The sequence below is a fragment of the Carya illinoinensis genome, chromosome 14 (genome assembly GCF_018687715.1).
Source record: "Carya illinoinensis cultivar Pawnee chromosome 14, C.illinoinensisPawnee_v1, whole genome shotgun sequence".
Lineage (NCBI taxonomy): Eukaryota > Viridiplantae > Streptophyta > Magnoliopsida > Fagales > Juglandaceae > Carya > Carya illinoinensis.
The window spans coordinates 6,942,639-6,959,463 of NC_056765.1; the positions used below are offsets into that span (position 1 = coordinate 6,942,639).

The 16,825-nt window shown below is 42.1% G+C and overlaps 1 protein-coding gene across 1 annotated transcript; it reads right to left on the reverse strand.

The window, feature by feature from the left end:
• Positions 1-15,349: 15,349 nt before the first annotated feature.
• Positions 15,350-16,443, reverse strand: LOC122293512. The gene is made up of 2 exons (XM_043102087.1): positions 15,900-16,443; positions 15,350-15,777 (listed from the first exon to the last, which is right to left on the reverse strand). Exons 1-2 carry the CDS (start codon positions 16,441-16,443, stop codon positions 15,350-15,352), a joined length of 972 nt encoding a protein of 323 aa, XP_042958021.1.
• Positions 16,444-16,825: the final 382 nt, after the last annotated feature.

Here is a 16,825-nt window from a genome sequence, read left to right on the forward strand (position 1 = left end):
TACCCTTTCCTACGTTACATAAAACCCACCTAGGCTTCAGTCACTCTTCCCCTGGGCCATGTCTATCTCCGTTGCTTCTTCCTCACTTTATCCCTAAGAGGGGGAGGGACATACATAAAAACTTAAGTGAGTCGAATACTCAGTAAGTATTACTTTATACAATCAAAATATAATGACATAAGTTTTCATTCATGCATTCACATTTATCTACATACTTTACATAAAACACACATTTCATTGAAAACATTACAAGGTGAAGTTTTTCTTTAAAAGTTTTACTTTCATAAAACATTCTCACACCTTGTACATTAACTTGTAAATAGCTTAATGATCACACAACATTCAATTTAACTGTTATCACTTTCCTTTGGTCGGTACACATTGTTATGTCCTGCGTATTGGGGTTAGCAATCTTTTAGACCCGGATTCTGTGCGTGGTCATTGGTTGGGAATCTCTTTCGATCAGAGGTAGCACTGGGTGCACTACTAGTACTACTTACCCAGCATTAAAACATTCAGTCATTTCCTTTCATTTATGTAGTTATTTCCTTTTCATTTCTTTCATTCATTAGTCCATTCATTTCATAAACATCATTTAAAAGTTTAAGCTTTGAATCTCAACATTTAAAACATCCTTTAAAGCCTAAGTATCATCTTAAACATTAGTTCATAGCATCCTTAAACATCAGTTCATGGAATCATTTAAAATCAATAGCGTCATTTAAGAATACACTTTCATTGCGTCACTTCAAATATCATTAACAACATCAAGCATAAACATTAACATTTCACTTAGTGGAACATAAGTACAATAGGTACTACATATAACATCCATTCACATGTATACAACTTATTACTTTGGGTGCATAAATAAGGGTTGCCAAAGAAGGCTATTACATATAAATATATATATATATATATATATACCTTTAAACATTAATACGTAGCATACTTTCATAAAACATCATTTCATTTCATAAATCATTATAAAGAGAATATTTCATTTTCGTTTCATATTATTTAGAAAACTCTTTAAAAGTATGAACATAATACTTATCTGGATTCCATGCTATACTCATTTCATGCAGTCCATTCTTGTGCGTGTCAGATGGCAACCTACATAACCAACTAAAACTTAGAAAATACACAAACTACTTCTTGACTTAGACTTCCTTCATCTAGACACACTCTTTAATCCAATTTCTTCTTCTATGCTTTCCTTTATCATGTTTCCTAATTATTCAGATTGTAACTTGTGACTCACTTGAGATTACTTTTCAAACACATAGCCTCCCACTTCATGTTCTTACCTCTCAAGTGAACTTCCTTGATTCACATTAAAAGCTAAGAAACATTATCACCTTCATCATTCTCTAGCTCTATGTGCCGAACCATCCACTACGATGTATAACTTGGACCAACCAAGTTACACATCTTAACCTTTGCCAATACATATATCCCTTCCTTCATTCATGCATAATCTAACCAACACTTCCTCGTAATCTTAACCATGCTTAATACACAACTTTAAGCCAACCTTGAGGCTTAAACATTGTATACTCATGCTTAGGACAGACTATCCATTAGATATGGTAAATTTGTTCAGCACATGAATTCAACCAATTCATACATGTACCTCACCCCTTTTATCACCTAAGATCAACTTATAATTTACTAAAACGTCCGCTTGTTTAAACAAGCTTCATACACCCTGACATCAACTCCCAACTCAGATCCATCAGCGTAACACTTTACTTAACCCGTCCAACTACTCAGCTCATCCTGACACTTCACTTGACTCACATGGCATACGACCACATCATGGTTACGCCACATCCAATATCTTTACACAATACTTCAAAATACATGGCTCATCCCAACCTTCAAGTGGTATCTTTTCACTTCACAAACGACGTAGTGATCACATCACCGCGCACAACACCTTCACATCATAACCTCCGTCACTTCATATTACACAAACACATCACAAATCCACACCTAATCCCATCACTTCATAGCATACTACCACATCACCAACTCTATCACACGGCGCAACGCCTTGTCACTCCACACTAGTTGCAGCCGCAACACTAGACTATAGTGCTCAACACAACTGCACAACCACATAACACACTTCACAACTGCTTAACCATTCCAACACTTCACAAAACATGACCACAACACAACTTTACATCACAAAAAACTCTGTTCACAGTCTACAATTCACAACACACCATTCATAATACAAACACAGTGCACCAAACAACATTTTACAACACAAATTAACTTTACAATAAAATCAATCATCAAGGAAAAATGGATAGAAATTATACCATGTTGAAATCTTCATGTCGCTTGCTACTCGTCATGATCTCGTAGTGGCAACTACATAGGTACAAGGAGGAGCTGGGTTGGGGCTTGGTAGTCAGTGTCATGACCTTAAAACAGGGCTCTTGGGCTACGGTGGAGGCTAGTCTTGGCTGAGGAGATCAGCAAGGGAGGTGGAGAGGGGTGATCCATGGCTGGGCTTGGCCATGCACGGTGGTGAGGGGTGGTGTGTGGGTGTTGGAGGCCGAAAGAGAAAAGAATGAGAGGCAAACCCTTTGTTGGCTAGGGCACAGTGCTGTTGGAGCTGGGTATCAAGGCTGACCTAGGTGGCCATGGGTGGCGATAGCCGTGGCATGGGGGCTACTCATGGTTGTGAAGCACCCAATCAAGTGAGATTCGTGGGGGAGGGAGGGAGGGAGAGGCGTGGGGCTTGCTAGACTGGCGAATAGGGGTGGCTCGACTTTGGAAGAGGCCCATGGTGGCTTGATGATGGGATTTGGACTGAGCTGCTATAGCGTGTGACGTGTGGCATTGGAGGAAGCCCTAGGGAGAAAAAGAGGCTTGATGGCTAGGCTTGATGACGAGCTCGTGAGCCACTCACAGTGGTGCAGTGATGGCGTGGTGGAGGTAAACCGAAGGGGAAAAGAGAATGGGGGCATCGACATGGCTTCAACTTGGCTATGAGAGAGAGAGAGAGAGAGAGAGAGAGAGAGAGAGAGAGAGAGAGAGAGAGGTCCATGGGGGGAATCGCCAATGAGGCCATGGGGGTTGTGTCGTCGATAGATGAGGGGTTAAGTTGCGATAGCGTCGGGGTGGGCCTGGAGGAAAAGGGAATCAGGGAGAGAGAAAGGGGGATGGCTGGGCATAGGAGGAGAGAGAAAGAAGAAAGAAAAAATGAGGGATCCAAGGTTTTAATCTAGGCCCTTCATTCTATGGTTCCTAATTTGATCTAAGGGTAGAGGTTTAAACACTTAAAAACAAGTTAACTAAATAATAGGTAGATGAAATAAAATGCAATGGGACTAAATAAAAAATCAAACTTTGTTTCATAAATCCCAAAATACTATTTTTCATCATAAAATAAAATAATGAAGTTCTCTAAATATTTTTAGGCGAAATAAATCCATCAAAATAATAGAGTTTTTAATATAATAATGAATATCATGTAATATTCTTAATGAAATAAAATCATTTAAATAAAATAATTTTCTAAACTACATTATTTTCAAAAAAATTAGACTTGGTTCAATAATACCAAAAATACCGTTCTTTAAAATAATTTTTGACTTTTAAAATATTTCGAGGACTTTACAACACTAGGCTCCTTTTAAAATCACCTACTAACTTTAAACACACAACTTCGATATTTAAAATTCGTAGAGACTTGTGACCAATTGAGAGAAAAATGAGTGGTTAGTCACACAGTCCACGCAAGAAAATCTTTCATAATCTTCCAAGAAGAGCTTTCCATTAGTCAACATTACAAATCAACTAAATTTTTCAAAGAGGGCAAAAGTAAAACATATAGAGTGGCACCTAATGGCAAAGAAATCCTTTTTTATTATAGGACTTTGGAGAGTGGAGAAGATAAGGCGACATGTACATGCCATATGTTTCAGTTTATGGGAATTCTCTATAGGCATATACTATATGTACTTGGCAAGAAATGAAAATTAGATAGTTTGCCACAAAACTATGTTCTAGAAAGATGGATTGTCAATGCGAAGAGTCAACCTATTCTTGACATACCCTATCCCGAAGGGCATGTAATATCACAAGGTGATCTAGCAATAAGAAAAAGCAAGTTAATGATGCAATTTTATGACATTGCAAAACTTGAGTCACAGTCAACAGAAAAACTCAACCACCTCTTGCTTTCCTTAGACAAGGTCCAGAAAGAGCTACTTTTGATGAAAAATCATAGCAATATTCAAGATACATGAGTCGAAGTAATGTCCGTCATACTCTAAAGTTTTGGAATACATAAAAATTATAGCATAAATCACAATAAAAAAAACAACCACAATGTCAACAACGCTTTCAAGTTTTCCCTTATACTTCTTCTCCATTACTTTATATTTGACTTGTTCGATCATTACATGTTCATGAAATAACCTCTCATTCCATTCAATGAGCTAACCTCTTAGACCGACTAGCACCATAAAAATAAGACTAAAATTCTACTTGTGAGGGGGTAAAATAATGAGGCCCAAGACCAGACTCAATCCACCATGCCATCAATAGAGGACAAAAGGAGGGGGTCAGGAGGTAAGGGGTGTCAGGGAGGTAAGGGGGGCAGGAGGGGTCAGAAGGCAGGGTATGGGGGTGTGTCAGGAGGCTAGGAAATATCAGGAGAAAGTGGGGAAAGGAAGAGATGATTAGACATGCAAAAAAGGCTCAACCTTACCACTGTAGGGGGCACACGGGAAAAGGGACCAAATAAAAAGGGGATGTCTAGATCACTATCAGGGATCTTCTTTTGCTTTTTCTTCAGCTTCCTTTTCTTCTTCAACTCCTTCTTCAACCTCTAGACAAGGAGCTTGAGCGAATGTGTTTTTCCTCTAGCAAATACGCCTGAGGTCACCATTGTATAGTGAGAAATGAGAGATCGTGAGTGATTGTAACCAAGAATATCATAGTAGATTTCTCCTCCTGAAATGCCCATAGACGTAGGCATTATGCTGAACTACGTAAATCCATGTGTTCATCTATTTTTATTTCTCTGCACTTGCTTTCCTTTCATTGCCATGGATATACTCACCAACACCATATAGCCACACCGGATCGCTGCCGGGGGCACCAAACCACATCGATCGAGGCTCAAATCATCATGGCCGGCTGGGAATGACTCTTGTTGTGTGATTTTTAGAGCATTAACAGTGGCACCGTCTGTGGGATCTGATTTACTCTTTAAGCCGAAGGTGGGAGAATGATGATTTTTCGATGCGCTGAATAAATCTCTAAATGAACGAAGGAAGCCTTCTCCAAATAAGTACTCCCAACTTTACTGCTCTTATTTTTATTAACAATACCATTGGAAAAATTAGGTGAGTAAACTCTGCACCACCCATGTAGTTGATAACACCGAATGCTTAAAGCCTTGCACATGGCACTTGCAGCTTAAGTGACCAGGCTACTCGTCTTCCCGACCTAGGGTTGTGGTTATACTCGAAACACTTGCACATGGCACATGCACTAGTGGTCAAGTATTGTGCACTTAGGTGCACAGTACCACACAAAACAGTGTGCACTTACGTGCATAGCACCGTGCATGCCAAACCATATAGGGCACAGACACAATATAAGGGCGTGCATGTCCACTGTACATGGCACACACAATGCCATGCATAATGCGCCATGAGTGCATGGGCAACGTGTATCAAGAGGCTCACAAACTCCAACTGCAGGCGTAGTTGCCTCACCGGCAATCACCAAGTGGACCGCTGGCGGCTTTTGGCTCTGCCGCTAAGGCCCCTGTCCTCGGGGCCATGAACAATGCCCCATGTGCATCTCGCCTTGCACACAGGGCATTAGCATGGCCTGGTATGGTGTAGTTTGGGAGGGCTCAAGTGGAGGCTCCTGCAGTCTGCCGATGTTGTATGGCTTCATCAGTGGGATCCTCGACACCCTCGACTGGTACGGGGCGGCCAACGGCCGTGCACACAACAAAAGGCTTGCACCTGGAGTTGCCGACTGATGGTCACCATGTGGACTGTCGGCAGTCTTTGGCTCAGCCACTACAGCCCCCATCCACGGGGGCTGTTGACTACCTACCCCGTGTGCACCTTGTTGTGCACAGGGACAACAATCCACCCCAACCATGGAGTGATATGGAAAAGGCGCCGACGGCCACGTTGGCCGGTGTTATTTGTCTACACCGATGTGGTCCTTAACCACCATGGTTAGTGCGCGAGTGCTTTGGCCATTGCTCACACACTTCATGGCCTTGACCCTAGAAAATACCCACTGCTTGGACTTACCTCACTTGCAAGAAAAAGACCCATTGTTCAAGACTCCACCCCTTAGGAAATGCCCACTGCTTGAGAAGCACTGCTTGATATGCCTATGACTCATTTGCCTAGGACTTGCTTGACCTAAGAAGCAAGGCTCAGGACTCCACGACTCGGGAAGCACTACTCAGGACTCCACATCTCAGGAAAGGCCTACAGCTCGGGAAGCATTGCTCGGGATGCCTAGGATTTACTTAGCTCGACTCATCACATGGGAACTTGCTTGGGAGTCATCAAATCGGGACTCACCCCATTAGCTCAAGAAACCCCTACCCGAGACAGACCCTCACTTGCTCTAGAAGCTTAGCTCGGGATAGGCCTTCACTTGCTCGGGAAGTTTGACTCAGGACAAACCTTCATCTGCTTAGAAACTTAGCTCGGGCAGACCTCATTAGCATAGGACTCCTCTGCTTAGGAAAGCCATGACGCAAGACTCACAACACTACTCAAGTCATCTGCATGAGAAATCTTCTTGGGGAAGACAGCTCAAGTCAGCTCGGGGCACTAGAACACTGCTCAAGTCATCTGCATAGGAAATCCTGCTCAGGAACATAGCCAAAGTTAGCTTGTGAAACACTACTCCGAAACACAGCTCGAGAGAGACTCCATTGCTTGGGAAAGACTCCATTGCTTGGGAAAGTCTCCTCTGCTTTGGAAAGGCTCCTCAGCATAGGAAAGTTTGCACTACTCGAACTCATCTGCTTCGACTCACCTTCTCTACTCGAGACCCACCAGCTCGGATAGTACTCACTTGCACAGGACTCACCCCTCAACTAGAGCTACTACTCAGTGTGAGCACCACCTCAGGTCAGCTGCTCGGCCAGGACAACTTGCTCAGCACTAATGCATATAGGCACATAGAATCTCCGTCATCACTGAAGCATGACAACCTGTAGGCCTCACTGGCACGTCTTCTACCTTTGCCACACTTTGGCAGAGCAATTCAACAAAGTAGAGTCCCTAAACTCATGGCGAGGTCAAGGCCGAGCTCAGAGCATCTCGAGCTTCACCCTCATTGCCATTCGGATACAAGTCTCTAGATTTGTCGAGCCTCATGACCAAGAAAATTCGAGTCCCTAAACTTACCACAGGTTAAGGCCAAGTCTCTAGATTCACCGATCTCCCATTCAACAAAGTTAGGGTCAAGGCCTCATGACCAAGAAAATTCGAGTGCTAGACTCGCCACAGGTTAAGGTTACAAGCTACGTAGTCGACCCTATCTCCTACCCACCTCGCCAAGACAAGCTACATGCTAGGGCTGTGCAAAATTATGAAATTTTCAATTCCATCTGAACTCAGCTCCGATTTCGACTCCGACGTCGGAGTCTTCGTAAGTCGGAATTGGAGTCGGTGTATCTCCGAGTACATGTTCGGAGGTCGGATCGGAAGTCAGAGTAGGTAATTGCTTCGAATTCCGACTTCAAACTCTAACTTTTTTAAAATTAAAATAGATGCAAAACTACGTCGTTTTGCATCTGGTTTTTTTTTTTTTTTAATTTTTAAAATTTACCCCTTTATTAAACGGAGTCGTTCCATTTAACTAGGAACAACGTCATTTCGCTATGGCCTATTGCATTAAGCCATTTCTCTTCACCCTTTAGTTCTTCACTTCTCTTCATTTACCCCTCCTCCTCGCCCCTTGCCCCCTTGCCTCGAGACCTCAGACTCAGACTCAGCTCACAGCAGCACAGCCTAATACGACGGCCCTCAGTCTCCTCGGCACAGCCTCTCATTCTCTATCTTAGCTCTTCACGCCGCTACAGTGCCGCTTTGTCTTGCCGCCGTCCTACATCCTGCCGAGTGCAGTGCCCACTGGTCAGTGCCGTTTCCAATTCCCAATTGGTAATTTTAGGTTAAATAATATCATGTAATGGTCCCTTGTTCAGTTGTTCTTCAATTTAATTTGTTGGAGTATGAATTTAATTCACTGTATGTAATTAGGATGGCTGCATTTTAACGGCATGGTTCTTATAGGAATGTAAATGGGGTTGCATGCAAAGTGTTTGTGAAAATGCCTGAACTCTGAAGTACACTTATCTTATTAAAAACATTTACTATAATATTAAAAAATAATCACTAAATAAAAAAATAAAAATAAAAATTGTCGGGAACCAAATATAACTTTTCATGAATGCATTTTGTAGAATACGCACATGTATATCTAGGATCAAAAGCAAGAGTGAAATTGGTTTGGTGCATTGAATGTGCATCGTGTGTCTCAGTTCCCACTCTATTTATTGCTATATATGCACTCATCACTCTTAGGTACCACAACAATCTAACCCAAATATCAGCCAAAAAAAACTCACACTGACGATATACATTGTACATCAATAGGGTTGGGAGGGAAGGAAAGTTCACTCCAACTCCAATGACATATCCCAACATGTGTGGGTCTACACTCATAAAACAACCATGTGGAGTACTCTGCCTCATCTAACATACTAACACCCATAAATGAAAGAATTGCATCCACTCACTAGGTTTCAGCAAGTGGGCCATTCCGAAATATCAGGCCCCAAATTGGAAACTCAGACAAACCAATAAGATCTATCTTTTCACACACATTGAATTATCATTACGATCTACAAGATAGATTTAAAATGGGTGGTCCTGATGAAAACATAGAAGGAAGCCCTTGTCCTCCATTTGTATGATAGCATTATGGAACCAAGAAGCACTTAAAATTCCCCTCCCCCACAGACAAATTTGTCTAATTTCAATCCACAGAGACCAAGAAGCACAATGCAAATCCAGAGAAGAGGAGCCTAGTATTTGTGATGCAACCTTCTTCACAAGGCCAGGAATGCTGCCAACTTTTATAATCGTTAAAAGTGCCAAATGTGAAAGATTCTATAAAGCAATAATAACATGCTTTATTATGTAAAAGAGTCATATGTATCTCTAGTTAAAAATTGTTCGAAGTCATGTGCTAATCACTTAAAATTAAACAAAAAAAAAACATAAATCATAAATAGCTAAGCCTTCATCCTCACATTTATCATCACCCGGGACACTAAATAATAATTACATACATATCATTGCATAGCAGAAGCGTACAGTCAAATCCATTTACATTCACATGTTTTAATAATAAAAAAATATATCAACGAATAGGATTTAAATATAATAATAATTAAAAACACACTTTTGGAGCAATGAGCCTTGCATTTATACAGATATGTTCATAATCACGAAACCTGGCAGTTCATAACTGAAGTGTTCTTCAACACTCTATTCACTTGCGCTTCTGGCATTGACTGTAATGGGGCTAGTTTTCATAATTTGCATGTATCCATTTCTAGTTCCTAGTTTCTGTTAGGTGTATTCCATGTATACTTCCTGTGTGCTTGGGTTATGCCTCTTTTCAATCAATAAAACTTTATTATTATCAAAAAAATTTCATGAATCTAATTATCTAAGTTCGAGCTAATGCCGTAAAGCTGCTGTGGGTATGTGTTATTTACACTGGCAGTGAGTTTTCTTCACTTTCTTGGAGTTTTTGATTTCATGCGTTATGAGAATGTTTGTTGGTTCATCATTGTGTGACTCAATTTGGGTAAATTAAGAAACTTTATTTACAGCTTTGGGTAAATTAAGAAACTTTATTTACAGCTTTGCTCTAATTTTATTTTATTTACAGTATTTACATTTTTTTATTTAGCAACTAACTCCCTGCTTTTAATTTAATTTTTCAGCTTCTTTGATTTCAAATAGTATGGATGCTAAACCTAGTGGAAGTAGAGATTGTTGAGACAATGCCAGTGCTCCTACACCGGCGGGGGTTTCCACCCCAACGACAGCATGTACTTCCACCCCTAGAGCCCCATCTAGGGCAGCATCTAAACCAGCATCTAGAGCATCTACTTCCTGTACAAGTAGTCGACTCCCAGTAGATATAGAAGGAGAAGATGAAGATATATTCAATGAAGAGGAGGAGATGGTAGATGTCCCCATTGAGCATGATCAACCACCATGGCCTTCTAAAAAACGGTCGTGGACGTGGGAACATTTCACTAAAATTCCTGGTGATCGTGTGAACCCCCAGGCAAGATGCAACCACTGTGGGCAACTTTGTGGTTGCCAACGGTATAAGATCGTGAAGGGATTGGCAGCCACTGGCACTGATCAAACCAAGCTCAGTTATGAAACTCAAATGGCAACTGATGGTGGCCCTTCACATGTTAAGAATCTTATAATCCCTCAATATAGTGAGAAGATATTGCGAAAATTACTTACAGAGATGATCATTACTGATGAGATGCCTTTTACCACAGTTGACAAAAAAAGCTTCAACAAATTTGTGCGTTGTCTTGAGCCACGTTTTCCCATGCCTTCACGGTATACGGTTATGTGAGATTGTTTGAAGAGGCATGTGAGGGAAAAGACAGAAATGAAGGAGATGTTTAGTCGGACTGGCCAAAGAGTGTCATTCACCACTAATATATGGACGTCCATACAAAATGTGGGCTACATGTATATCACAGCCCACTTTATTGACAGTGAGTGGACGCTGCATAAACGGATAATTAGATTTAAAGAGATTGTTGATCACAATGGTACATCCATTGGTGCAATGATGGATGATTGTATCCAGGACTGGGTATTAAAAGAGTCCTTTGTATCACAGTTGACAATGCCAGTGCCAATGACACTGCAATTAAGTGGTTCAAGAGGAATACAACAGTAAAAGATGATATCATTCGTGGACACGAGTTCCTGCATGTTCGATGTTGTGCTCATATCATCAACCTCATTGTTTCTGAGGGGTTGAAGGAGGTTGATGATTCAATTACCAAAGTCCGCAACATTGTGAGATATGTGAGGACTTCCCCCCAAAGGTTTGGCAAGTTTAAGGCGATAGCAGAACAGCTTCAGATTCCATCTTCTGCCATGTTGTGTTTGGATGTTCTGACTCGATGGGCTTGACATATATGATTTTGGAGGTGGCGCAGAAGTACGAAAGAGTGTTCCAGAGAATGGAGGCCGAGGATGGGGGTTTGAGATATGCTTTGATGAAGTCTATTGGGGGAAGAAGGGGGCTCGGAGTTGGAGTCGGAGTGAAAAAAAATTTCTGGCTCCGTCGGAGTCGAAGCCCACCCCTACTACGCGCTTGCACTCTATGTGGTCGAGCCTATCTCTCGCTCACCTTTCCAAGACAAGCCCTGCACTTGCGCATTACGTGGTTAAGCTTATCTCCTGCTCGCCTTGCCAAGACAAGCCTGGCGCTTGCGCATTACGTGATCAAGTCTATCTCTCTCCTAATCCATGCTTGGAAATCTTTACTGCTCATTCAAGAGGAACAAATGAATAGGGATCGGCCCCCTGAACTTATTTCCATACGTACACGGGTAAACCAGCTCGATTGCATTTTTTTTTTACCTTTGAAGATTATCAAGGTCATCTTTTCGGAGCAAATTGCCCTTAAAAATCGCGGGATACTATGAGGGGATAAAATAATGAGACCCAAGACCAAGCCCAACCCACCAAGCCATCATTAGAAGACACATAGGAAGAATGGGATTAGGAGGTCAGGAGGTAGGGGGTGTCAGGGAGGTAAGGGGGTAGGGGGCTCAAAAGGCAAGGTAGTGGGTGTCAGGGAGGTAAGCAGGTGTGTCAGGAGGCTGGGGGATGTTAGAGAAAGTAGGGAAAGGAAGAGACGGTTAGATATGCAAAACAGGCTCAGCCTTACCACTATAGGGGCACGTGAGAAAAGGGACCAGATAAAAAGGGGACATCCAAACCACTACTGAGGATCTTCTTCTGCTTCCTTTTCTTCTTCGACTCCCCATAAACCTTTTGACAAGGAGCTCGAGCGAAGGTGTTTTACTCCAACAAATACGCCCGAGGTCACCATTGTATAGTGAGAAATGAGAGACCATGATTGACTATAAACAAGAATATTATAGTGAATTTCTCCTCCTCAAATGTCTGTGGACGTAGGCATTATGCCGAACCACATAAACTCATGTGTTCATCTCTTTTTTATTTTTCTACACTTGCTTTCCTTTCACTACCATGGATGTGATGACCCGCTTTTAAGTGTATTTTCACTGAAATAATTGTTTTTATTTTAATTAATAGATTAGTTATTTATTTTAATTTATTTGCATTTTAAAAATTGGGTTTTAATTTAATTTAATTTATTTGATGTTGTATTTTATTTCTTTAAGTTGTTTTATGGTTTTAATCTTTTTCGGCGGTTTGTTTCGTTTTCCCGGAGTGAGGATTGGGCCTCATCTCTTTTCACATCTTTTTCCTTTTTCTCTTTTTTCTTTTTCTTTTTCCCTTCTTTTCTTTTTTTTCTTTTTTTTCTTTCTTTCTTTTCCTCTCCCGCTCGACCGAACCCCCCCCCCGTGCTCTCTCTCTCCTCCCTCTCCCTCACGCCGGCGTCACCTTCCCCAGCCCCTACCGCCGCCGTCCGGCCACCGTTCGGCCTCCCACCGGTCCCATTCTCTTCCTCTCCCTCCGGTGCACCACCCCTCCAAAACCCACCCCCAACCGGCCGGCCGTTTGGCCGGAAAAGCTCCAAGAAGGGCGCACGGATTTTGCTCCGATCCGCCGCCGTCGCTCCACCTCCGGCCACCATTTCTTCACCACTTCATCACCGACTCCTTGCCGTCCTAACCCACCCATTTCCGGCCTCCAACGACCACCGGAACAGCTCCTACGAGCTTAGTTTCCGTTTTGGGTAATCCGGCCATTCCGCCGCCACCCACGGCCAACCACTACTTCCAATAGCTTCACAACCATCCCTAGACCATTTCCTATCAATCTCGTGTCCTAGTTTGTCCCCGTTCAAAAGTGGGTTTTTCAGACCCACGGCCACAGTGAATTTTCACTGTGACGTTGCTGTTTTTCCGCCGTTTGCAACGCCGCTTGTTTTCTAAAATTGCCATATAGCGCTGTAAGTATTTTCCAAACCCTATTTTCAGATTTTAATATATATCGCTCATTCAATTTATTTACTGTTGTTGGTTGTTGATTCCGGACTGAGTCCGAGGAGTTTCGGGGGTCGGATGGATGAAGGACGGAGTTGCCTGTTTATTTGTTTTATGTTGTTGGATTATTTTATTATGCATTGTTATGGCATTACATGGTGCATGCACGGGTGTTTGTGGAGTTATGTGAAAAGCCTGTGTATTGGCGTGAGTGGTTTTACGGGTGCGTGTGTATCACGAGCCCAAGCCGGGATGGGTTATTATCTCGGTGGAGCTCCTCTGGTCACTCGGGAGCGGAATAAACTGAGTGATGTCCCCTGAGTTGTCGAGAGAGATGACGGGAGCGGGGCTAGGGGATGCTTGGCTACGAACGCGCCGGGCGTGGAACCGGGCATCGCCCTACTCACCGACTCCGTGGCCCTTCGCTGGCGAGGGCTAGAGGATGCTTGGCTACGCACGCGCGGGAGGCGCGGAACTGGGCATCGCTCGTTAGGTGTCACATGCGTGGTGGTACTCTACGGTGTGACACTGGAGCCAGGGTGTGCGGATGACCCCTAGGGGAGGTCATGGTGCATACGGTTAAAATTGGATAATGGTTTATGAGGCCAAATGGGACTTTTGGCGTGGGCCAGATGGACTTCTGGCGAGATATTGGGCCGGATGGACTTCTGGCGAGATATTTGGCCAAATGGACTTTTGGCGTGTTTTTCGGAAAGGATGTGTTTTTGGGCCAAATGGGTTTTTGGCGTGTGTGGAAAACTTGTGTTTTATGGGCTTTGTGCATTGGGCATGGTTCATGCATATTGTTTGAATTTTATGTGTTTTTATCTGGTAGTGTTTGGGTTTTACTTACCTGCGGTACCATTCGTGGTTCCGTAGCTTTTGGTGCAGAGTTAGAGGACGAAGAGGAGGAGGCTGAGCCCGAGGATGCGGCTCCGCCGGGTTGCTGATGCTATCTTTTTATTTGTTAAAACTGTATTTGTGTTTTGTAATATTTTATCTATGTATGTTTTAAACAGCTTGTATTACGTTAAGAAAAATTCTGGTACTTAGTTATGACTTTCGTTATCCGCTGCGTATTTCTCTGTACACATCTGTTGCCTTGCACACACTCGGCACCCGTCGATGGGATGGTGACCCCGGGTTGTCACCATCCGGACGTCTCAATTTTCCCGTGTTCGGGCGTGGGGATTTGGGGGCGTCACAATGGATGTATGTGCTGACACCATATAGCTGCACCTGATCACTGTTGGGGGAACCAAACCACACCAATCAAGGCCTGAATTGTCATGGTTGGCCGAGAATAACTCTTTCTCCCCTTCCAGCACGCTGTGCAATTTTTAGAGCATCAACACTACCGATCACATAACTAATATTTTCCACGAACCATAAATCAGATCAAAGCCATGAATGCATCAGTTAGATATGAAACCTCCATCAATTCGAATGGAAAAGAATCAAGGATTAAAAAAAAAAAGGATAATGCATCAAACAAAATCTTGGAGCCGCAAACTATATGTCTCGATTAGCATGAAATGCTCATGAAGTGAGAAAAATGAGCAATATATTCGCCATCAGAGAGGTTTAAAAGGCAAGTTACTTGGTGAGAGCAAGTGCCAGAGAAGGTGGCTATAGAGACAGATCAGATGAGCAGATCGGTTGTGGACATGTAAAGCTTCCTCACGAGTGAGCAGATCGGCAATAGTGGATGTGTGAGGCTTCCTTTTTGAGAGAGGATGAGGCTTCGGTGGAAAAGTGAATGAGGAAGGGTTTTTCACGAAGGATATTCTTTCACAGTTATCAACTATAGACATATATATGAAATGTGAAATAGGAAAGTGACGTGACAAAATCCTATTAGAGGACTGTTATTTGAGGAATAGTTCTCTTAACAAATGATTGTTAATCTAGAATCTAGAATAGCTAGATACCATAAATGCACATATCACAACTAAAATAATATTTTTTTTATTTAAACGTCAAAAGTAAATAAAATAAAATGGTTTAAAAAATATATCTTTTTTTTTGTTTTTTTTATAGGAACTAACATCTTCATTGGAGATAAAATGATTACAGACATTTATCAAACCATAAGGCTTGAGAAAGAAAGTCTGGAACACTATCCCACCACATATCAATATCTTCTACTCTCCAAGCATTTCTAGCAAGTAGATGAGCAGCTCTATTGCCCTCTCTATACACATGAACAAAGGAAACACTTGAAAAATAATTACATAAACGTTTCACTTCTGAAAACAAATTGCCTAGCAAAGAATTTGACATATCTTCCTGTTGCAAAGCTTGAACAAGGAGCAAGCAATCACTTTCCACCTCAAGAGCCGAGATACCCATTGAAATGCACAGCTGCATGCCACGGAAAACAGCCAGGAGCTCCACGGTTTCAGGATCTTCTAAAGCTAGCTCAATTTTTGAAACAGCCATCAGAACATGCCCAGTAGAATCACACAAGATAGCACCAATACCAGCTTTATGAGCATCTGCAAAATGGCACCATCAGTATTAAGTTTGAGTACACCTACAAGAGGAGCTTTCCAACTAAAATGAGACCGGGCTTGCATCCGAGATTTAATCACCACAGCTTTATAACTATGAAACATACCCAATGAATGGGAAATGACATGAGAAGGAGAGAGGATTTTGTGATCAAATTCCAGTTTATTCCTCCTAAACCAAAAGCCCCATGCAAAATAGAAAAATCTTGCCAAATTAGACAAATCTTGTCCAGCACCAAACTGCATAGCCAACTCAACAAAACTACTAGGACTAGGATTATGTAACATTGGGAAAAACTGAGCCCAAGAAGCTTGCACCTGATCGCAAGTGAAGACAGCATGCAGAAAATCTTCTTCCGAGAAGGAACAGAACCTGCAGGAAGCATCCTGAAGAACCTGTTTCTGCATCAATTTAACTTTAGATGGAAGACTATCCATACAAGCTCTCCAAGCAAAAAATTTAATTTTATTTGGCACCGGCATCTTCCATAAAGCTTTCCATAACTTCTGCTGAGATCTAACATTAGAGGATTCGGAAGTTTCAAGCCGAGAGAGGTCCATAATCAGCCTATAACAGCTTTTAACCGAAAACAGCCCATTTCTTTCAAAATTCCAGATCAATTTATCAGCTATACCACTCGGAAATACCATAATTTTCATGATCTCACACACTAAACTTGGATTGGAGAGAGTTCTTAGTTTTTGAATATCCCATCTCAGATTATCCACCTGAAAAACCGATGCCACAACATCCTTCCTGTGAGTCTCGAGAACCCCATGTTCTGAAGCTAAGTTTTGATGACTTGGCAGCCATTTATCATGCCATAAATTAACCTTTTGCCCATCCCCAATCCTCCAAATACAACCCTCCTTCAGCCAATGCTTCGCCTCCCAAATACTCCTCCATGTATATGACGGACAATGCCCCAAATTGGATTCTAAAAAACTGGACTTAGAGAAATACCAAGCTTTGAGAAGCTTATGTAGCACTAAATTATTATTCTGCAGTAAACGCTAACCTTGTTTAGCCAAA